Genomic DNA, 24,448 nt, shown 5'->3' on the forward strand with positions numbered 1-24,448 from the left:
TACAGTGATCCCTCACTACTTCGCGCCATCACTCCATTGCAGATCCCCCCCCCCCCCAATTAATAAATAAATAAATAAATAAATGCCGTATTTTATAGAGCTGTCCCAATCCGATCACATAGTCTCTTATTCTCGCTCCTGCCGCTTTTCTTGGTCAGGCAGTGCACTGGAGTTCCTTATTAAAGTTAACGATGATTGAAAGACGTTAAGGTTTGATCTTGCCTGAGACGCTAGGAAGCCAAAACTTCAAAGCGCTGCATGCGTCAATCACAGTTTAACTTGTTAAACAGTTGCTTTGGCTACTCATTGTAAGTGAGCAGCTTGAGCAGATTTGAGTGGACTCACTCAATGAAGCATTTTTCTACTTTATTCTTGTTTGAAAATAATTCGGTGGGACAGTAACATGTTTAAAACTGAACATAATTATATTTCAAGTGCTTACAAACCATTTATTAAAAAAAGAAGAAAAAAAATATATATATACAGTGGGCAGAACAAGTATTTGATAAAACCCATTGGCAGTGTATCAAATACTTGTTCTCCCAACTGTATGTATACATACATACATAAAAGTTGCTTTTAATTATACTTTGGGGGAAAAAAGGTGAAAAAATATGTTTTAAATGCATCTCTTTCCAATGCTAAATCTGAATAAATACACTGAATAGACAAAAAATAATAATTTTTTTGGTGGGGGGGCGCTACTTTGCAGTTTTTCACTTATCGCGGCAGGTTCTGGTCCCCATTAACCGTGAAAACGAGGGATCACGATACCGTGATACTGTGGTATTTTGGCTTAGGGTTTTCAATCATGCCGGCACATGCCTAGTGTACACTAAAATTTTAAGCGAGGGGCAACAGTGCTTGTAACACAAAATGTTTGTCTGGAGCCCTGAGGTAGTATTAAAACGGAGAACAAAGTGCTAAATAGGTCTCTTAACATATTAACAGTTATTCAAATAATGATGAACAAAATAACCTTGATTTCACTCTAAATCTCTACTAAATCCATTGAAGTCTTTATCTTCAGTATGACTTTTGAACAACTGCACCAACTCATAGTAGATGGCACGCCTGGAGTATAAGTATCAACTAGGGCGGTCAAACGATTAACATTTATAATCGAGTTAATCATAGCTTAAAAATTAAATAATCCCAATTCAAACCATCAATAAAATATACCATATTTTTCTGTAAATTATTGTTGGAATGGAAAGATAAGACAAAAGACGGATATATACATTCAACATACGGTACATAAGTACTGTATTTGTTTATTATAACAATAAATCAACAAGATGGCATTAACATTATTATTAACATTCTGTTAAAGCGATCCATGGATAGAAAGACGTGTAGTTCTTAAAAGATAAATGTTAGTACAAGTTATAGAAATGCTATGTTAAAACCCCTCTTAATATTTTCGTTTTAATAAAATTTGTAACATTTTCAATCAAAAAATAAACTAGTAGCTCGCCATTGTGGATGTAAGTAATTACACATTGCTCATGGTGCTGAAACCCATAAAATCAGTCGCACCCAAGCGCCAGCAGAGGGCGAAAAAACACCAAAAAACACAAGTAACAAGTGGACATGACACTGTGCTGTCATTTTAATCTGAGCGGGCATGTGCGTTAAATGCGTCAAATATTTTAATGCGATTAATTAAAAAATTAATTACCGCCCGTTAACACGATATTTTGACAGCCCTAGTATCAACATATAAGCTGCATCTGAGTATGAGTCGCAGGCCAGAAAACCTTTTCTCCATTAGTCTGTTAGCTCCACACTTTCAATATGGCATTGTTCCTTCCACAGTGGCCTGTCTCAACCCTCATCATCTCTTCGCTTCCCTTTGCGATCGTCTCTCCTCACCCACGACACCACGGGCCACTGCCTCAATACAAGACCACTGCTTCCAAAGCCCCCCAGGCCTCTCCAGCTTACCAGCATTTCCCTCCACGGCTGCAGTGAGCCAGACAACTCACCCAGGGCAGAAAAGTGTCCTGAGATGGTCGACCGAGACAAACATGTCCACGCTGTCTATATGTGACATTGAAAGCTCCCAATGTTATCCTGCCTCCATGCAATATTACCTTTCACTTACTTATTTTTTTTTTGCTTTAGTTTTTTTTTTCAGGTATATGTGAATAAATTCCAGATTATCTGTTTTTGCTGTGATGCAGCACTTGCGCTTGATATTTGTGCGAAAGCAGCCAAGGATTACCTGCAATAAATTAAGAAGCAGCGATCTGAACTTGGTCCCGTCCACCATGAAGAGTGCCATTTTGTCGCACAACTTGGCGGCAGTGGCGGCGAAGCTTCGGTCAGACACGGCTTTGTCGTAAATGGTGCCCACCACCTGGGTCAGGGTTTCCTCGGAGCGCGCCGAGTTCTGCGCCTCCTCCATGAAGGAGGCCAGTTGCTCTTCCACGCCGCTGCTGTTGCTCCTCATGCTGTTGAGCAGCCTCACCAGGTGGTCCATGTTGGGTGCGCCCGACTCTTCTGTTAGCGACTCCTCCTGGGTGACATTAAAGTTCAATCTGTTTACCAAGTAGACCTAGAATGAATTACAAGCATTCACACTAGTGCTGCAACGATTAATCGATTGATTCGAGTATTCGATTACAAAAAAAGATTCAAATTAAATTTTGCTGCTTCGAGTATTTGTTTAATTAAAGTGCTGTTGTAATGGTTTATTTTGAAAGTGTTTGCATTGAGTTTTATTGATTTGGTTGGATATACTGCAATGTAGTCTGCCTCATTTCACATGGCTGAATCCAGCTGCTCCAAGTTCAGACCAACATAAGCTAAGTTTTACTTTGAAATATTTTTTTAAATGCATTCGTAATTTAGTATATAGGTATATTTAGCCATTTTCTGTGGGAATATGTGCCTAAACCATTTGTTAATAGCACTGTAAAAAAACAAACAAACAAAAAAAAAAAAAGTTGGCGTTTTATACTGTTTAAGCTAGCGGACTATTGCTATCTAAGTTAGCCAATTATTCTTTAATTGTACATAGTAGAGCTGGGAATCTTTGGGCACCTAACGATTCGATTACGATTCAGAGGCTCCGATTCGATTATAAAACGATTATTGATGCACCCCCCTCCTTTTTTTTCTTCACTTTTTTTTTTTAATGTTTTGTACATTAGTTCCAAAATTGTTCAAAAATACTCTCAGGCTAAACCACACTACTATTTCAGTATCAAGTTAACATATAGCAGTAAACAAATATACAAAAACATTAAATAAAAAACTCCAGTCCCCATTCTGTATCAGCAGCTTTAAACTACATTCAATTAAGTTAATGTTGTGACTCAACCGTTAAATTTGTTAAAATTGCTCCCGTTATTCCATAATTTCCCTTTTGTCTACTTTCGACATGTGAAAGTTTTAAAACTATTTTAAAGATAGATTCAAGTCAATATTTTACCGATTTAGGAGTATTTTAGATAAAAAGTTAATTAGGTTTGCTTGGAAGGTTCACTACAACAGCCTTGCAGGGAAGTGTACTGCTTTAAGATGGCGGCCGTTTATAACGTCCGCATCTAGCTTTTTGTAGATGTGCTGCTAACACTACCAAATCTATATTGCATCTAGTCCTATATAAATGATATCCACCGTAACATATGGATGTACTTTGCAGCAGCTTTTCGGCAGCAGTCAGGTATGTTGTTGTGGTTTTTTTTTTTTATCTCGTTGCATGAGTTGAGCTAGAGCCGTGAGTTGAGCATTGGCATTACCCGAGGGGCCGGGTAATGGGAAGCATGATGTTTAGCTACTCTCGCTCCGTTCCGTCCCGAAGACCGCGCGGCGCGCTGAGTGTTGTGTACTTCCGCTTTACTTGGCATATTTCAATTATCGGAATTTGGATGTTTGTGAATCGTTCTCGAATCTTCCACGGCCGAATCGCGAATAATCTAAGAATCGGAAATTTTGCACACCTCTATTACATAGATCTTTATTTTTTTGTCTATACAGTTTGAGGCTCAGCTCAGGTATTCTATTTTTTTATATTCCTTATCCGATTACTCGATTATTCGAATTAACTAGTTCATCGATTAATCGACTACTAAAATAATCGATAGCCGCAGCCCTAATTCACACCAATAGACAGTTTATCAGTTTTTCAATTAACCAACACCTAGGACTGGGAGGAAAAAAGCCGAATGCTTTGGGTGTGTCGACCACAAAATGTCGGCACAAAATTTCTGCCTTGGGGCTCTGCCTCGGTCAATGTGTTCCACAGGATTTCTTTGCAAAGGCACCCAGTGTTGCTATATCCAACAAAGGTATGTTACCTTATGCGTAATATTGCAGTACCCTCATTATTAGTTAGAATGTACTAAGTAGAACACTTGCCACTATAATACACTATAGTACTACAATACAGCAAGGGCGTAGGTTTGCATTGGGACGGTAGGGACAAAACACTAGCAACTTTTCAGGATGCTCAAATTGTCCCCACCAACTTTTAAGCAACCTTATTTGTATTATATAATGTGTTCAGTTATATAGGTCATTTAGATTGTCCTCCCATATGTTGTAACGATAGAATTGACCCTACCATTATTGAGTGAATTATTTTCATTATTTGCAGACTTACATTTACCCCCTTATCACTTGCTGAATGAGCCAGTCCATGTTATTTTCCTCAAACGCATGTTTGATTGGGTGATGACTTGACCCCCCCCGCACACTCTCGCAGTACAATATTACGTTACTTGTCCACATGCTGCCTCCTCCGCCCGCTTCGAAGAGGAGGATATTAGAAGGTTTTTTTTTTGGCCAGCAGCCGCTGTAAGTAATATGAACAGTCATTGTTGTGAAGGTGGGAAATGGTGGGCACCACTAATTTTGCTTCTAAAAGTCCAACCTGTATCACAGTTTAGCATTACCATTACATTACACTGTGTGAACTTGCTAACCTGAGTAGAAGCTGCTTCAGGAGAAGTGTCCTCCTGTATGTGTATTCTACTATGTTAAAGTTGATTAAAATGAGAAATATTGTGAACTCTGTTCAGTTGTAAGAAATGTAGTGAACCAAGGTGTACCCCCTTCTTCCCAGTTTTCATTTTTCATTTTGCTTATGTGGTCTTAAAGCAGCCCAAAGGAGCTTTCATTTTTTGTTGAGTTTGGCTGTGCTTGTGGATAAAAGTAGCGTTTTTCCTGAAGGAAGGCTTCATTTTTATTTATTTTTGTTATTCCCTGACTAAGATGTTTTTTTTTGTTATATTTAATTTATTTAGACAAACACTTTTGAGTGGTATTAAGACAAATGTTTATTTTTTTGCATTCCTGGATATTGAGATGATTAACAATTTTGTATTTCTATGTATGTTAATACACAAATTTGTGTTCAAATATTACAATTTAAATTAGCTGATAATAGCAAAAAGCTTCTATAATTAAAAACTCGCTTGTCAGAAATGTTCTAAATTCAACAATAGCTATTGTTCAGAACATTATTTGAAGACTTTTTTTCTTCTTCTAGATTTTGGTAAAAAATTACCGTCTTTTAGGATTTTGGGCGTAATAAGAACAATTGGTCTATTTGTATTTTAATATTTATAATATTTATACTGTAAGTATTTGGAAGAATCTGACATATTAATCTGTTAGCCTTTAAAACTCAAAACAAGACGAAAATTATTCGACTAGATTTAAGAAAAATTAACAGATTAAAATGTTATAATGTGAATTTGCAGTGTGAAAGTTAGTCTAAGTCAATACAGATTTATTTTGCATTAATCATTTAGCCTATCAATTAATTAGGTTTTTATTGGTGAGAAATGTAGCCCTGAATGCCGCTCACCCAGTCTGTTTGGTATTATTAATGTCCCGTCCCCAGCAAAATGTGTACATGAAGGTTATGCTGTTATATCGTCCCTACCAATATTGAGACCAATTTCTCAACCACCTACGCTACGACACGCTATGGGACAGTACCAAGCACATTTGCAGTGTATTCGATTCTCTTAGCAACAATGTCGTTTTCGTCAACGACAACTATAATGAAAATATTTCATCGACGAACAAATTTTGAATGACAATGACAAGACGATAACGAGGTAAAAATGTATCATTGGAGACTAAAACATAACGAGGCGAATGGCAGTTTTCGTCTGACGAGACCAAAATGCGCCATGGTTTCTGTCACATGTTCACAATATGTGACGCTTTATGTGTAGTTAGCCTGCATCGTAGCAGTGTCTGGTTGTGTCACTTTTGTGACTTGCTGCGCCATCCCAACTCACCGGTGTCCTCTCTAGGCTTGCTTGTTTTCCTATCTTGGCAAAAGAGAATATGCAATGTTGCTTTAACCTTTAATGGTCTGTGCCGAGTGATCATCGCACACTAAATGTAACCTGCAGTGTTAGCATAGCGTTCTCATTAGCATTAGGCTAGTGCTGAAGGTGAGCGTCCTCTTAAATTCTTGGAAAACCTTTTTTACGCACAGTACGTGGCGTCCAGGTGAGTATAATTAATTGAAAATAATGTACTCTTTTGCTGCTCAGTGTGTATTATGTGTATTATCACCAGGAAGTTGGCGTCCTTGTCGACGCTACAATACGTGCCTGTCTGTTAATGTTCATTCGAAATTTTTTGAAAACATTTTTTTTCTTTTTTTGGACGAAAACTTTTTCAATTTTTTAGTAAACGTCGACTAAAGCTAAACGAAATTAGTTTTCATCAACTAAAACTAGACAAAGAAACACATTTTGAAATGATTAAATATGACTACGACTAATAAGTACAGTATTTTCATCCATAAAACAGACAAAAAATGAAACGCCTAATAAAAACAGCACTGCTTTGCAATTAAGCTGTGAGCGCGACTGTGCAATCGATTTCTTTTTGAATATCCTTGTACAAGTACAGGACAAACATGCAAACGCCATACACGAGGCTTGCGATTAAAACCCCAAACCTAGGAACTATGACGTACATGTGACAACCATTAATTCTGCAATACTGTGAGCTTGAAAACAGTTTCTCTACTGCCTATTCTCACTGTAGAGATCGAGCCAATTTATCAAACTATGCGAAGGAGCTGTAAAACCTACCTTGAACTGATTGCTAGACAATCACATATAGGCCAACAAACAAAGTGGAGTGTAGGGAGAGCACCCACACAAGCGTGTTGATTTTATGCCAACTTCATAAAGGTAAGCACAATACTGAACCGAGAACCTTAAAACAGATGTGCAAGGCACAGTTTTTGGGTTCATTTAAAAAAAGGTAAAAGATTTTAGATAAATTGAGTCAAGCAGCGGCTCAAGTGTTCTTCACAGCGTAATTTTAGGAATACTGTTCATGAAGTCCGGCTTTTTCCTTTTTTTTTTTTTCTTTTTATCAAGTATGAGCAATCAAGCATTATAAAACAACTGATTCATGCAATGGTTGAGTCAAATCAAAAAAGTGGAGAAATGACTAAAGCACCGTGGTGCGAGTTTGTTTGTGATAAAGATGAAAGTAGCCTGCACATGCAATGCTCTTGATTGGCTTAATGATGAAGGACAAGAAGTAAGCAGCTTTCCAATACCTTGTCCTTTAGTCTCCTCTGCAGCCTCTCTTTGGACGACTGCAGCAAGCTAATTTGGGGCTCCCTGGACGTGCCCTGGACTGACGAGCTGGGGCTTTCTTTGCCGGCTGTCATGTCTGACGAGGAGTTTCTGTCTAGCGCTGACTCAGACTTTGTCGAGTCAGCGAGACTTTTGGAGTCCCGAGGCTCCTCCATCTGTCGAGTGTGCTTTTCACTTGTCACTTTTACATTCTCTGTCTCTTTGGTTGTTCTGAGAGCGAGTCCTCGTTCAGAACCCGCAGGGTTCTGTTGTCCTGGACCCTTCTGATTGTGGTGCCAGCGTCGATTCTGGCTGTATCCATGCGGGGGTCCAACCTGACGTTGCCCATGTCCACCTTGTTGCTGGCGAGTCGACCGACCGTTGTTTCTGTTGTCTCCTGCTTCTGTCGGGCTGGGTGACTGCTGATCCCACTGGTGTTGCGGTGATGGAGATTGGTTCTTACCTCCTCCCTGAGCCCGCTGCGGTCTCCTAGAATGGGAGTTAATGGTTAATAACTCTGTTGTGAACAGCATCAAGCGTGTAAACCACCCTTACACCAACACTACTCCAGCATTTAAGTAGCACTCCTTACAAGTGGATGCATGTTTCCTCGTAGTGCTCTCCTATGGCTGTACTTCCTCTGGTATCTTGAAAAGTCACTGACATGTGCTTCAGGAGATTAACTGCACACTTTACCCATTAGCCGGCATTAGCAAACAACCACCTACAGGCACATTGCACCGCCACATCCATTTTATTTAAAGTTACAGTTTGCAATTTTGAGGGACTGAAAAAAAAATCTCTAATAGAAGAGATAACCTACTGTTGACGACTCAATCAATTCATGCAATCTTGCTTTAATTTTCATCATTTATATTGTCGACTGGCGTACTATGACAATGGCATACCAGAAATGATGACATGAATTTAATGGGCAGGACAAGGTGTTTTATAATGTGGAAATCGAACATACTATATGTAATACAGTGATCCCTCGCTACTTGGCGCTTCAAACTTTGTGCACTCAGTCCATCGTGGATTTTCTTTTTTTTTTTCAATTAAAAAATGAATAAATAAATACAGATTAGCTGTCCCGATCCGATCATGTAGTCTCCCTCTCCCTCCTGTTGCTTTTCTTGGTCTGGCAGTACACTGGAGTTGCTTATCAAAGTTAACGATGATTGACAGAAGGTTTGATCTTGCCGTAGATGCTTGGAAGCCGAAACGTCAAAGCGCCGCATGTGTCAATCATCGTTTATCTTGTTAAACAGTTGCTGTGGCAACTCATTGTGTGTAAGTGAACAGCTTGAGCGGATTTGAGTGGACTTAATTTAGCATTTAATAAAGACAAGCATTCTTCTACTTTATTCTATTAAGAAATTAATTCAGTGGGACAGTAACATGTTTAACACTTTAATTGCTTAAAAAACATTATTAAAATATATATAAAAGTTTTTTTTATTATACTTTGGTTAAAAAAAATTAAAAAACGTCTTATATGTATTTCTTTCAAATGCTAAATCTTAATTGTACATTGAACACACACACACACACACACACACACAAAATGGGGGGGGGATGGGGGGGGGGCACAACTTCGTGGTTTTTCCACTTATCGCGACGGGTTCTGGTCCCTATTAACCGTTAAAAACGAGGAATCACCGGACAACAACATTGATTGCTAGTGTTGTTAAAATTGCATTCAAATTTGTTTTGTCTGCATCAGTAAGTATGAAAATTGCAATCATGATTTGTAGAGGTGGGAATCTTTGGGCACCTAACGATTCGGTTACGATTACGATTCAGAGGCTCCGATTCGATTATAAATCGATTATTGATGTTACCCAACTCGGCTTTACCTGGTATAATTCAATAATCGGAATTTGGATGTTTGTGAATCGTTCTCGAATCTTCCACGGCCAAATCGCGAATAATCTAAGAATCGGAAATTTCGCACGCCTCTAATTATTTGTAGTCATTTGAACATGTTTTTATTTATAACTTATAAGGATAAAAATATACTAGTTGGCCCACTTGAGATCAAATTGCTGTGAATGTGGCTCACTGACCTAAATGAGTTTGACACCCCGGGCATATAGAGCACAACGACTATAAAATTAAGCGCTCGTGGGTCTGGAACATACTCTGCAATAACTGGAGATGCGCTGTACTTTTTAGCATTGACATTTGGATTTCAATATAATCTTTCATTCTTGGTTAAAATTGTTTGAAAAGAATCAAACCTACTCCCAGTATGACTCAAACCATTCAAATACTCAACATAGAAGAGGCTAGCTTTAAATTTTCTTTCAAAAGAATTTGGGCAACCTTGTGGACGGCTGTAGTGATGTGCAAAATGATGGCCGTGGAACAGGAATTGTTACGAGGTCTATGACTGCACTGTCGGTCCTATCATTCAATCTATCCTCACAAAAGCCTGACCCGTAACCAATTTTCAAATGACCGCTGCTTTCAGTACCAGCTCAATATTGGGGCCAAAAATGAAAAAAAAAAATTTTTTTTTTAATGTTTTACACAATGAAAAACAGGCTAACCTTGAGTGCCTTGCGTTCACACACTGACAGATAACAGAAACATGGCATTATTCCTCCATTTTCTAAAGTGCTTTGTGCTACAACCTCAGATTCCAGCCAAGCTAAGCGCACATGCAAGACAAACCCTTCAAACAATACAAAAACCTTTACATTCACACCTGTGGACAGGTTTAGATTCAACTGACATACTGCTTAATTTTGATCATAAGTAACTGACAATGGTGTTTGTACTGCAGGTTCCCCAAGCATGTCAAATAGGGGTGGGAACCTCTGGGTACCTCACGATATGATGCGATTTGCGATACAAGGCTCACGATAATGACCTCACAATATGGTGATACAATGGTCAGGAACTCATTCTGCAAAACACCTAAAACAGACAAACAACATCCTGCTGTGAATTGGAATGAGTTTATCACTAGTAGAAGTTTAACCCATTTGAACTGGAAGGGTGGCAGCGAATGTCCATTCACTGCCATCCCTCCCACTTCAAATGGATTGGACATCTATGGCCTTCAGTGGCAGAAAATACCAGGCAATAGGTTAATTTTGGGGAATTTAACATCATGTATTGTTTATTTTGCTTAGTTTACAGGTCACTTCCTGTTGACTTTGGGTTACTGAAAAGGAAGTGACTCAAGGACGTCCCCAAATGAATAGAGAGAGGCTCAAAATAAACAGGAAGTGACCTGTAAATGCCCACGCGGCTGGCTGCGAATGCTCTGGTTTCAGTGCAATTGACGCCATTTGATGTCCAATCCAGTCAAAATGCATTGGATGTCTAGCGCCTTTAATGGCAGCCAGTGAGCTAACGTAGACGCTATTCTAATGGAAGGTTTTTGTAGCAACTGAGACACCTTTTTAAAACGATAACCTTTTGAGCTACAAAGTATCGTGAGATATAACCTTTTCAATATATTGTCACACCAAAGACATCAGTGCCGTTTTAGCACCATTTGTGGTATGCTGTGATCGTCCAGCCTGCCAACTTACGGGTTGGGAAGGATGGATCTATAAGGAATTGGCTTTTAGAGTCACAATCATTATACTACTAAACTCACAAAAGTCCATTTGGCTTGATTCAACCTTTGCGGATACTTGCACGACAGGAAAAACTACACAGACATATGTTGTGATAAATGATCTATATCTTTACATAGTAATATTTAGAAATCAGCCGACATATGGACATTTTTCCAACATCGGCTATCAGCCGATTAACAAAACATATGAGCCGATAAAAAAGGATTTTGATCAAGCATCTGTGTGGGAAACTGTGGCCGACGCTGACTGATGGTAGGACCCCTGAAAGACCCTGCAGCAGCTTGAAGAAGAAGGGTCTGACTGCAGCCGTATCCACACTAGGTCTGACTGCAGCCGTATCCACACTACAGACTGCAGCCGTACTAACGCTACAAACCACGCCCCTCCAAACCACGCCTGCTGTTGGTACGGTGGTGCGAAGAATTCGTTTACTGTACTATGTGAAGTTCGAAGGGTTTTTGGGACAATAGGCCCTAGCCCAATTCTTTACCTTTAACTTGACTAGACACAGGGGTATTGTGGATTTTGCGATAACTAGATTTGCTATGTTTGGAAGTCATTTATTGTTGTTCAAATTGTTAAAATTGCTCCCGTTATTGCATTATTTCCCTTCTGTCTACGTTCGAAGTGAAAGTTTTAAAACTTTCATCATTTAATATAGATTCAAGTCAAGATTTTGCTGATTTAGGCGTATTTTAGATAAAAGGTTACATAGATTCGCTAGGAAGGTTCGTTACAACAGAGCCTTCGAGAGTTTACTGCTTTAAGATGGCGGCTGTTTACTAACGCTGGCGAGTGTAATTTTGCATCTAGTTCTCTATACAGTGCCTTGCAAAAGTATTCGGCCCCCTTGAACCTTGCGCCACATTTCAGGCTTCAAACAAAGATATAAAATTTTAATGTTTTGTCAAGAATCAACAACAAGTGGGACACAATCGTGAAGTGGAACAAAATTTATTGGATAATTTAAACTTTTTTAACAAATAAAAAACTGAAAAGTGGGGCGTGCAATATTATTCGGCCCCCTTGCGTCAATACTTTGTAGCGCCACCTTTTGCTCCAATTACAGCTGCAAGTCGCTTGGGGTATGTTTCTATCAGTTTTGCACATCGAGAGACTGACATTCTTGCCCATTCTTCCTTGCAAAACAGCTCGAGCTCAGTGAGGTTGGATGGAGAGTGTTTGTGAACAGCAGTCTTCAGCTCTTTCCACAGATTCTCGATTGGATTCAGGTCTGGACTTTGACTTGGCCATTCTAACACTTGGATACGTTTATTTTTGAACTATTCCATTGTAGACTTGGCTTTATGTTTTGGATCATTGTCCTGTTGGAAGATAAATCTCCGTCCCAGTCTCAGGTCTTGTGCAGATACCAACAGGTTTTCTTCCAGAATGTTCCTGTATTTGGCTGCATCCATCTTCCTATCAATTTTAACCATCTTCCCTGTCCCTGCTGAAAAAAAAACAGGCCCAAACCATGATGCTGCCACCACCATGTTTGACAGTGGGGATGGTGTGTTCAGGGTGATGAGCTGTGTTGCTTTTACGCCAAACATATCGTTTTGCATTGTGGCCAAAAAGTTCAATTTTGGTTTCATCTGACCAGAGCACCTTCTTCCACATGTTTGGTGTGTCTCCCAGGTGGCTTGTGGCAAACTTTAAACAAGACTTTTTATGGATATCTTTGAGAAATGGCTTTCACTCTTCCATAAAGGCCAGATTTGTGAAGTGTACGACTGATTGTTGTCCTATGGACAGACTCTCCCACCTCAGCTGTAGATCTCTGCAGTTCATCCAGAGTGATCATGGGCCTCTTGGCTGCATCTCTGATCAGTTTTCTCCTTGTTTGAGAAGAAAGTTTGGAAGGACGGCCGGGTCTTGGTAGATTTGCAGTGGTCTGATGCTCCTTCCATTTCAATATGATGGCTTGCACAGTGCTCCTTGGATGTTTAAAGCTTGGGAAATCTTTTTGTATCCAAATCCGGCTTTAAACTTCTCCACAACAGTATCTCGGACCTGCCTGGTGTGTTCCTTGGTTTTCAGAATGCTCTTTGCACTTTAAACAGAACCCTGAGACTATCACAGAGCAGGTGCATTTATACGGAGACTTGATTACACACAGGTGGATTCTATTTATTATCATCGGTCATTTAGGACAACATTGGATCATTCAGAGATCCTCACAGAACTTCTGGAGCGAGTTTGCTGCACTGAAAGTAAAGGGGCCGAATAATATTGCACGCCCCACTTTTCAGTTTTTTATTTGTTAAAAAAGTTTTAATTATCCAATAAATGTTGTTCCACTTCACGATTGTGTCCCACTTGTTGTTGATTCTTGACAAAAAAATTAAATTTCATATCTTTATGTTTGAAGCCTGAAATGTGGCGAAAGGTTGCAAGATTCAAGGGTGCCGAATACTTTTGCAAGGCACTGTACATGTGCTAACGCCGCTGAGTCTGTCATTTCACATCGAGTTCTATACTGTATACATGTGATATCTACCGTAGCATCATGTAGGCATAGTTTGTTTCAACTGGGCGTAGTTTGTAATGGCTGTCGGCTGCCGACAGGTATTATTCGCTTGAAGGGAGGCTGCTATAGAGGACGCTTCAGGCTTGCTTGTTTTGTAAATATTGTAAGATTTTTTTCTGTTCTTTCATGAGAGAATATTCAATGTTGCTTTAGCCTTTTAAGATGTTTACTGAGTGATCTTTACACTCGAAATGTAACTTGTAGCGTTACAGTAACATTTTAATTAGCTTTAGCATGGCGAGCATCCTCTTAACTTAAACTCTCTCTTACTTGTTTACATCTCGTCATGATGTAAACATCATAAAAAGAAGTGCTGCGTTTGTTGGTTTGGTAGTACTAGACCAAATTAATCCTTTAAATCTCAGGTGATCAATATAAATTTGAAGCTGTTAAAGCAATTTAAAAAAAAATCCTTTCATAATCTACGTGCTTTAAAAAAAAGTATATCGGCTTACAAAATCGTCTGAATTTTTTTTTTTTTTTTTAGATAATGATATCCCGCATTTGAAAATCCCATATCTGTCGATCTCTAGTAATAATTACAAGGTGATGGGTTTATGGTTGTCCGACATATGAGGTTTCAATGTGATGAATGGCGCATAATTAAATAATTTAAGTATTTGCCTATACTTAACCTCAATCACACAAACATTAACTGTAGTTAATATTGCTTGAGTCCAGTTTAGTGATAGACTTTGTGCAAATTCAGGTTAAATTGCCATTGTAAAAGCTAGGACATCCTGTACTTTTGTGCGAAAGCCTGCAATAATTAATGAACAATCTAAAAGGTAAAGAGGTAACGGCTCAAAGAGATGAACTCCTATATCACACATCAAACAGTGTTGTGTTAATTTAAAGTATTTCCCTGCTTCATAAAAGCAGCAGCCTAAGTAAATGCAAATGCATTATATTTATAGGCCGCTTTGTATGCGTTCATCGAGTGTGCGTCCTTTCTGGCACCTCGTCTCCACTCTCCCGGGGAGGTTGGGAGACAGTTCATCTGGTGGTGAACAAATAACTGCCTCAAATATTCAGCATTTTTCCCTAGATAGATGTTCGTTAAGCTGAGCGAAGGGCGGCCGCACTTTTATTCACCTCTTTCAACAAAATGACGACTACAAAACCGCTTTCCAAGCCCCCGATATTTTCATTGGTCTTACACGTGATTAATACTAATCGGACTTAATGCTGACTGGCGGGATTGGCAAAACGGTGTGAAATGGGACTAAAGTGGTCAAAGTATTATCTATCGTGGAGCCACGCGACGCTCGGAGAAGACGTCATGACAGTTGAGCGGGATGATATCTTGCTCGCACTAATGATTAATTTGATCTTTACGACAGCTGTTAGTAGGGACTCACGTCTCGTAAACCTTTCCCCAAAGTGCCAGAGGCGAGGGGTTGAAAACAAGACAGTAATAAAATGTTAATCATATTTAATGATGGCTGAGTTTGGCGCCAGCGTTGCTTGCGCCGACCATCCATCAGTCACATCACTGCCGGGGAAGTTTGTTAAGAGAATGAAACAATGGGGGCCACTGATGAGCTTTCAAAGTCTACACGCAAACTTGGTTGTCTCGGAAGAAACCACCTCATTAGAAAATTTGTTTCAGCGTATTTGGGGCACTTGAGGCTCAGATGGTAGAGTGAAGACCTGTCATTTTTAATGCCACGTCTAGCTCGAATGTGCGGTTGTTCCATTAAAAAAGCTTGCCCACAAAGATCTGGCCAAGGGCCAATAAGAGCGAAGCGTAGTCCCATGTGAAAATTTATTCCACTCAGATGCATATTGATGAGAATATTGATGAGACAGGCAACTGACAAGACGTCGAGAAGAGCTCGACTTAACTCAATGCCTGCCACTGACAGCGATGCACATCCAATTTATTTAAAGGTGCTAGGAAATGGTGACCATGTGAAAAAAATGAAAATAACTGCCCTAGATTTGTCCCATATTATCAAGTAGCATCATTTTGAAATGATATTGGACAATATCGACATCAAATTTGGGCCAATATGCATTCAAAGTGAATGTAGAAGCCTTCTGCCTTTGTTCAAGGGCTGGTCACAGCATATCACAGCAGTTATGCTTATTGACCATTAGATGTCTCTAAACTAAGATGCTTGGGATTTGTTATGTGAGTACAATGATTTCAACAATACAGTTAGTCCCCAGGTTACGAATGAGTTCCGTTCCTACGCTGGCGACTAGAGATAGGCCGATATATCGGCCGGGGCCGATATTTGGAAATATGACGCACATTGGTATCGGCCTTTTTTTTTTTTTTTTTTTTTTTAAATTCGACCGGCCGATATGAAAAGGCCAATGACGTACTGCAAGCAACACGTCACTTCTGCTCATTAATATTCATGACGTTAGCTACTGTTGCTAAGGGAGGACACGCCACGGTTTGTCCCCAATAGGTAATGAATGGAAATTGTGTACGTTTACAAAGCTAAACCTACCAATTCTCTCCGAAAAAGATGACCCTGGTGCCAAATTCTCTTGCAAAGATGTGGAAGTACATAAAAATGTTCAGTCAAAGAGATGGCTTGAGTGTCGAGGGCTGAAAAAGACGAAAAAAAACTAGCCCCGTCTTTCCTATATATTATATCCTCTGGTTGTCCTACGTCTCTGACCGTTCTTGGGGGGAATTTATATTTTGTGTAGCGATCGCAAATGCTACTCAGTGAAAGCCAACGAACACTTAATTTTTTTCGTTATTAACAAATCTTATTTCTATAATGTATTTAGACTTCCCCTTACTAAAGTTTTTTTTTTTTTTTTTTTTTTTTTTTTTTTAAAAACAACAGAAACGGTAACAGTGGCAGTCAGATACCATTGTAATTCTTTTCAGGTCATTCATTGTCAGACAGAAGCAGTATGGCACAACGTCATGCTAAAAAATAAGTTAAAAATATATAAATGGCTTACTTCTTTGTCCTCTGAACGACCATGCCAACCCAACAAAATGTTTACTGGACATGAAATGTGAATGGATTCACCGAGCTGGTGTTAAAGTCCGCGCAAGTTGATTCAGTCTTCACAATATTTCCTCCCGAGTTTTTGGTTTCGGGAAACGTACGAAAAAACATCCTTCATATGTCGTAATGTCTAGAGTCGTTTCTAAAAGGTCCAAAAAAGCAATGTGTGATCGGCATGTTCATTTTTGAAAGATTACCGGAGAAAAGTAGCACAAATAACATTATAGACCCGCTCTCACATAGAAACAATGTCCAACTTCGGCTTTACTTCCGCTTTAGGATGCGACATCACGGTCTAAAAATAGCATGCGTGCGGTACACCATTTAATACTACGGATCGCGCCATTTTTCAGATGGTTGGAATCGGGTGAAAAGGATCGGGTTTTTAATGTACAAAAAAAAAAAATGTTTAATCTGCTTCATGCTCATAAAACTTTACTCTCCCTCTTGGTGCTTTTGTTGATTAGCAGTGAACTGCGAGTTTTGCTTGTTCAAGTTAACGATGATTGACATGTGTTGAAGCTTTCATCTGGCCAGAGAAGCTTGGCAGCGCTACATTCAAAGACGCCGAATGTGTCAATCATCGTTTGTTAAACACTAGTGTGCTATGGCAACTCATTGTTTGCGTGTGCTCGGCTGTTCTCAGCAGTGAGCGGATTTGACCGGACTTTTTTTTCCTTTTTTTTTTTTTTAGTATCTTGCTCCAGGATAATTAGGGGCAGTTTACATGGCGACTCTGCGACACAAAGACGCAATGACTGAGTTGCGGACTCGCCTCGCGTGCATATGGTGTTGACGAAGACGGAAGGCGAAGACGAAAAATTCTGAATCCTGCCTCCAAAGTGGAAGAATCCTCGGCATGCATAGCAAAGGTTCCAGCGGCGCGAGACCGCGCTGTTAACGTCAGCACTCGTACACGTCACATTGGGCGTGCGCAGCGGTGCTACTAAACATTAAAACCAGCAAATATGGCGGAATTTCGGCTTTAATTTATTGTTTTAATAATATTTTTAAATTAAATATGTTGCACGTTTCAATTTTTGTGCCTTTTTGAACAAAAGAAAAATGACATTGCTTCGAGTGGGCGGGCATATTTTTTTCCGGGCTGAGGGAGCTTGGTGGGGTCAAAGTGCATCATTCTCTGTCGCCCAGTAAATCTGCACTGCCCCCTAGGGCATGGCATGAATACTACATCGTTTTCATGCGGAATTGCGACATTGTTCAAATGAAGACGAAAATGCAAATTTGAAATTGCTCGTATTCTCGGAGAGTCACCATGTAAACGGCCCCTTAGACGAGGACATCATGACTTTCTTTTCTGTGGAAAAATTTTCAAAGAGCTATTTATTTAACCTTTTATTTAACTTTATGTTTCTGAGTCTAGGAAATTCAGGCACTTCTGGAGCTACTATTTTTTATTTGTGTGATTCAATAAACTTGTTTTAGGCATTTCAACGAAGTTCAGTGTTTACAATATTTTTTTACGCCAATATTTACACTTTTACTGCAAATTAATCGTCTCCAAAAATTTGTTATTGGCCCCTCTAACTACTGATAATCTGTATGGATCCTAAAAAACTCAATCTTTACTGGCGACATAACCCCAATTCCGCCTAAATCTGAATTAACCTATCAAGTACCACTAAATACCCTGTAAATCTCAAAATAACTATCCAAAAACATGTATGATGCATCATTGTGCTGTCTGCGCCAAGACGCTGGAGGCAAGACCTGGACAGACAGCGAACTAAGCTGTAATCTTTCCCTCCCCATCTGTGATATGGTATAGGATTTTTGGAAGTTGCATATATCCGGATATCAGTTAAAAAGTCATTATCGGACAACTAAACAGCACAAATGTTATTTTACATGTAGGAAATATTCGGCACCCAAATTGGCCCGTCTTTTAACAATTTTATAGTTAGTCCATCCAAAACAGTGCATCAAACATTTTGATGGATTTGTGTCCAAAATTAATTTTAAAGTCACTTTTAGCATTTCAGAGCACCTTTAAACTGTGAGGTTCTTCCGCTCCTCCCAGTCAAAATGGATTGGACATCTAGCGCCATCAATGGCAGCCAACGAGTTAATGTTCTTCCTGTGTTGCACTACTTTCCACTTTGTGAGGAAAACCTAAAATTTCCGCATTGCAGAAGAAAGTATCTTGTTATTTAATGTAATTTACAGTATGTCTCTAGGAACTGCAAAAAACATTCCACACATTCTTTGATCCACGCTTTACAATGTATAGTTTGAGGATTTTTTTGTTTTTTTTCCCAGCAAAAACCTTAGTTTTAGGGTGATCAAACTTCAAGTATTGGGTTTCAGTCAGGTATAAGTGGATTTTCGATGACGCGTGCTTTTTACTAGCAAGCGGCATTACGTTGGTTCCCACATTGCAAAACTAACCTGACGTAGACGTGTCGTGTCTCCCCGGGACCAGTGGGCAGAAGTATGGTTAACCGGTCACAGTGATCTAGTGCTCTATAAGGAGGACAGGAGGGGTGTGCCAGAGTGCAGGTGAACAGATCGATGGAGGAATGCAATACGTGGGAGGCACAACAAAAGAAAAGGAGGAATTGTTTTCATAGAAGCAGCAAGCAAGGAGGCAAAAAGGAAGACAAAACAAACTACAGGTTGATAACTATGTTGAACAACATGCAGAGAATTGAGCTAATAAAGTTTGCTATGGCGACAGAAGAAATGAATGAATTATGGATACAGCATTTGGCTGTGGGTGATCAATATGGATTGGTGCTACGGATATGCGGACCCAAAAACATGGAGCATTGATTGACCCAAATGAAATGGTTTGCCCATGAAGGGGAGTTCAGCAGGCGCAGTCAATAACATGATCTCAGCTTCATATTGACCACTACACGCTACTGCAATTTGAGTGCCGTTTCAATGGTCCTGGATCCGCGTTAACATCATGAAGATGTTCGAAACTAAAACATACTTAAAATAGATTTAAAAGCTACTTGTTCATGATTCAGATTGTGGATAATATCAATGCCATGAAAGTTTTCCAGCAACTTCAGGCAACATGTAAAATGTCCACCATGTTACTGTTAACAAAGTCAAGAAAATTTGCGTGGAGCCCATCCCGTCTCACATTCCTGTTTTTTCCCCTGCAGCGCTGTCCAGTAATTTGGGACTGAGACAGATAAAAATAGCAGTGAAATGTATTAGCCAATACAGTGGGCATTTTAGTGTCTTGACCTTAAACACTTAGAAGTGTTTCGTGATTCTAAACATTAAAGGGTACCTTGGATAGAAACACATGTAGTTCTTCAAAGATAAATGTTAGTACGAGTTACAATAATTTGATATTAAAACCCCCCTTAATGTTTTCGTTTTAATAAAATTTGTAAAATTTTATATCAAAAAATAAACTAGTAGCTTGCCATAGTTGTTGACGTCGCACGGCGTTGACGTCACAGGGCCACGCTGCCGTACTTTACAACATGCCATTCTTTAATTATGTAGGATAGTGATTTAAATCACCACAAGGTGTCATTGGCGAGTTAAATTAATAAGAGCTCAACAAAATGAGTGTGTTTTGTCACTCGACTGACGCCGTAGTAGAGTCAGTCAGTCAGTCACAACAAACAGGACGTCTGATAATTAATGGCTTCCAGCGTCATAGTTTGTATATTGTGACTAAATATTGCCATCCAGTGTATTTGTTGAGCTAAACGAGTTGCTAAAATGTTTAAATAGAATTTGACCGAACTCTGAGTAAGTTCTATGTGTATTATGCATGTGGCGGAAAACAGACAAGACTGAAAAAGCAGTTTCTGCTCTAGCACTCCTCTCTAAAATAAACTGCTGTATTTTAAGCCAAAGAACTGTTGTGTTTGATAGAACAATATGTCTATATGCTGCCGTAGCAGATTCATGGCCCATTAAGCCCCCGAACTATTTTTTTAATTTGTTCCTTTTACCCTGGAAACCCCCGTGTACAGACGTCGCGCAACCGCTTTTGTTTCAACCCAGCCATAAAAAGAAGGTAAGTAATTATATTTATTATTCAAAATGTCTGTCATTTTTAGCTGAGAATCATTATTCAATGTCCAATATTTCGTAAAAAAAAAAAAAAAAAAAACGACTTTAAAAAATTATTCACTCGCATATTTCAAACTTTTAAACAAATTACGTCAGAATGAAAAAATTGTCTGTAAAAAAAGTCACGGATATCTGCCTCATAACTATCGCTTAATTGTTTTTTTTTTTTTTTTTTTTTTTTTTTTGTTACTTTCGCATTTTCCCCGATATGTTGGATGATAATCGATCCAAACAAAGAAAAAGAAAAAAAAAAGTTTAGAAGGGTAAATATATGAAAAATAAAATCTCGACCACTCCTTGATGTCTGCGATTTCTGCATCGCGACCCTTGATATATTACCATGTTTCACCCATAAAATTCCCCAAAAATCCGGCAGTGGCCATTCACAGCTGTGTCTTGACACTCAGTGAAACATGTTACATGGCGTTTTTGGATCGAAACAAGGTAAGTACGCGAAAATAATTCGTTGAAGTCATGGCGTCTGTAATTCTGCTATCGCGTGCTCTCACCTCCGGATAGCGTTTTGCTGTTTAAAAAAAAAAAAAAATTTTTTTTTAAAATGCCCTCCTGTTCAAAATTTTTCTTCCCCCAGAAAATTGAGATTTTAAGCTTTCCAATGATGTATCACACATGCATATCGGACAATTTTGAAATTTGGCCATATTGGGGGCCTCAGAGCGGAACTTCAAGTCACCTGACTGTTTTCCACCATATATATTTTGATTGTGAATTTGTGAATGTCGGTTCTCTTTGCATTGTTGTTTGACTGTGAGAATAGTGCGTCATTAATACAGATTGAAGCACTTTTCTTTTTGTGAACATTATTTTTTAAGAGACATGAATATTATTTTTGCTGTATTTACACTATATGATACTAATGTTTGTTGTGAAGGAGTTGCTGAAGCTTATGCCAATAAACGGGGACGGTCCAAGCTACGACCTGAATGCCTGTGTCCACTCTCCTTTCTCTCTGCCTTACACAGCATTGTGCATTAAAGGAAAACTACAGTCAGTCAAGGGACAAAACGCACTCATTGGCTTGATCCCTAATTAATTCAAAACTTGCCACTGACACCTTGCGGCGTATTTCAATACAACCTTACATAATTAAAGAGTGACATGTTTTTTTTGTTTTTTTTTTATCAGAGTGACACTGAAGTACTGCAGCTGTGTGACGTCACCGCCCAGCAACGTCAACAACAATGGCGACCTAGTAGTTAAAATAATTTTACAAATATTATTGAAACGAAAAACATTAAGAGGGGTTTTAATATCAAATTATCATAACTTGTACTAAGATTCATCTTTTAAGAACTACATGTCTTTCTATGAAAGGTACTCTTTAAGATTTTGGGTTGTGAACATTGAAACTGTTCAATATTTAAGCTAGTCGGTCCTGACCCATTCCCTATTATCAGGACAAGTCGACTCTTGACAAACCTGAGACATATCATCTTAAAGGGTAATTTTATAAAATTATAAAATAGTCTTGACAGTTGACATCGTTGGTCAGGTGGGAAGGGACAAATACCTGGAGAGAAACGGCCTGATAGCCTTCATGTGTGTACTTTGTTTAAAAGATCTAAATTTTCCATGTCACAGTTCTGTACAATTGACAACTGAAATAGGCAAATCATGCAGAGATTAAAAGTTAAAATGCCACATGAATGCAGTATAGAAAACTTAATGCAAAGACAAAAAAAATGTGCAACAATGAGTGCAAATCTGTAAAGGCAACACAACGAAGAAATATATTCTAGAGTCTAGGAAGGAGCATATTGAGTTGTACTTCTCCACTTCTCTGCAAGCAGCACATACCAGTAAATCACAACTAATTTCAGCACTCCTTGACATGCTTTATAAAGTAGAAACACATGTAGTTCCTCCCTTGCACTCCTCTTTCTAGACAGTTCAGCGCCTTAAAGAATAGAAATGCTGTTGAGATTTTTACAAGTTGCTCTTGTGCGTAGTTACCAAACTAACAAAACAAATGTCACCTCTTTGAGAGAGCACCTGAAGAGGTGCCATTGACAGCGGTGGAGGTCCAGACTGGACATCTACTCGAGACAAATTAATTTACTGCAGAAGGTTGAGGAGAAAAAAAAACCCTAATGCCACGTTTAGCTCATTGGTGTTGTTGAGTCTTTTCAAACGGATTGGCTTGGATTTGGAATTCATTTTGCCTTTTAAGAAATAACGGCAACATAATGTTTCAATGTGAGGGTCAAATGAACTTCAACAGGAAATATTTAACTATACAGGCAATGACTGAAGTAATATTAAAACATTAAAATATGCAGAAATGTGTGTGGTTTGAACAGTTTTGGACCCTGCACCCTGCTACAGAAATGAGTCAATAAAAACACAGTACTTGATAGTGGCGATGCATGAAACGCACAAAAAAAGGGCTAAAAGTCTGCTTGGAAAGGTTTTCCTCCTATATTGTGTTGGCAATTCAGCATTGTTTTTATCAACGATGACGATAATAAGCTAAAAACGTGTTCTGGGTAAATAAAACATAACAAGATGAATGCCAGTTTTTGTCTGACGAGACGAGAACAGGATGAAAATGCCTCCCATCCCCAAACTCACCAGTGTTGTCTCCAGTCTTGGCTTGCACACACGATAAGATGTGTTTTCTTGGCCGGAGAGAATATGCAATTTAGCTTTAGCCTTTAAAGGTCTGTTCTGAGTGATCATCACACACTAAATGTAACTCTTAGCATTAGCATAGCATTTGCGTTAGCATTAGGCTAACGCTAACCGCGAGTGTCCTCTTAAACTCTCGGACAATGTCTTTTTTTTATTTTTTATTTTTATTTTTTTAACATAAAGTTCGTGGCGTCCAGGTGGGTGTAATCAAAGTTTTGATAATATTGTACTGTTTTCCTGCTGTGGGTGTATTGGTTGTTGGTAGTTGGCGTTGTCCTTGTTGACGCTACAATATGTGCTCATCAGTCAATGTTCATTTCGAAATAGTTGCAAACTTTTATAAAATTTTGGAGCAAATATTTTTAATTTTACTGATGACAACATTTTTAGTAAACAACAAAAACTAGACGAAGGCAAACACATTTTGAGATAACTAAAATATTACTGAGACTAATAAGTATTTTCATCCAATGGATCGTTTACATGGTGACGCTCCAAGAATATGACAAATTTCATGTTTGCATTTACATGGTTTACTTGGTTCTGTCTCCATTCGAACAATGACGCAATTCTGCGTGAAAACAATGTAGTAATCATTCCATGCCGTAGGGGGCAGTGCAGTTTTAAAAGACGGCAGCCAATGATGCACTTCATTGACAACAACTTCCTCAGTCCTGAAAATAACATACCCGCCCACTCCAAGTCTTTTGCTTCAAAAGGCACAGAAATGCAAACATAAAATATATTTGAATTAAAAATATGACAAAAACAGTAAATTAACGAGTGACGAGTGGTGCGAGAGCGTTCCATTCATTTGGTTGCAGGGCAATCCCCGCAATCGAATCGTTCCGGTTTGGAAGCTGGAATCAAAAGTACGTGTCTTTGCCTTCTGTTTTCGCCGTCACCATGTAAAGGCGACGCCATTCTGCCATTCATAGCGTCTTGGTGTCGCAGCGTCACCATGTAGACGGCCCATAATACTGAGACGAAAATTAAAAGGGCAGCGTAATGTTGTTTTTGGCAGCCAGTTTAATTTTCATC

At 39.0% G+C, this 24,448-nt stretch overlaps 1 protein-coding gene across 3 annotated transcripts in view; it reads right to left on the reverse strand.

The window, feature by feature from the left end:
* Positions 1–24,448, reverse strand: part of ctif (CBP80/20-dependent translation initiation factor) — a 197,518-nt gene that overhangs the window by 26,539 nt on the left and 146,531 nt on the right. For 2 of the 3 annotated variants that reach the window (XM_057818177.1, XM_057818176.1), the window contains exons 9-10: positions 7,553–8,060; positions 2,228–2,521 (exon numbers count right to left, since the gene is read on the reverse strand). In XM_057818177.1, the coding sequence (XP_057674160.1) occupies positions 2,228–2,521; positions 7,553–8,060 (802 nt within the window). Of the gene's footprint in view, positions 1–2,227; positions 2,522–7,552; positions 8,061–19,096; positions 19,172–24,448 lie in introns of all 3 variants that reach the window. The other variant, XM_057818175.1, reaches the window with a different exon arrangement.

This window comes from Corythoichthys intestinalis, chromosome 17, assembly GCF_030265065.1.
Source record: "Corythoichthys intestinalis isolate RoL2023-P3 chromosome 17, ASM3026506v1, whole genome shotgun sequence".
Taxonomy (NCBI): domain Eukaryota; kingdom Metazoa; phylum Chordata; class Actinopteri; order Syngnathiformes; family Syngnathidae; genus Corythoichthys; species Corythoichthys intestinalis.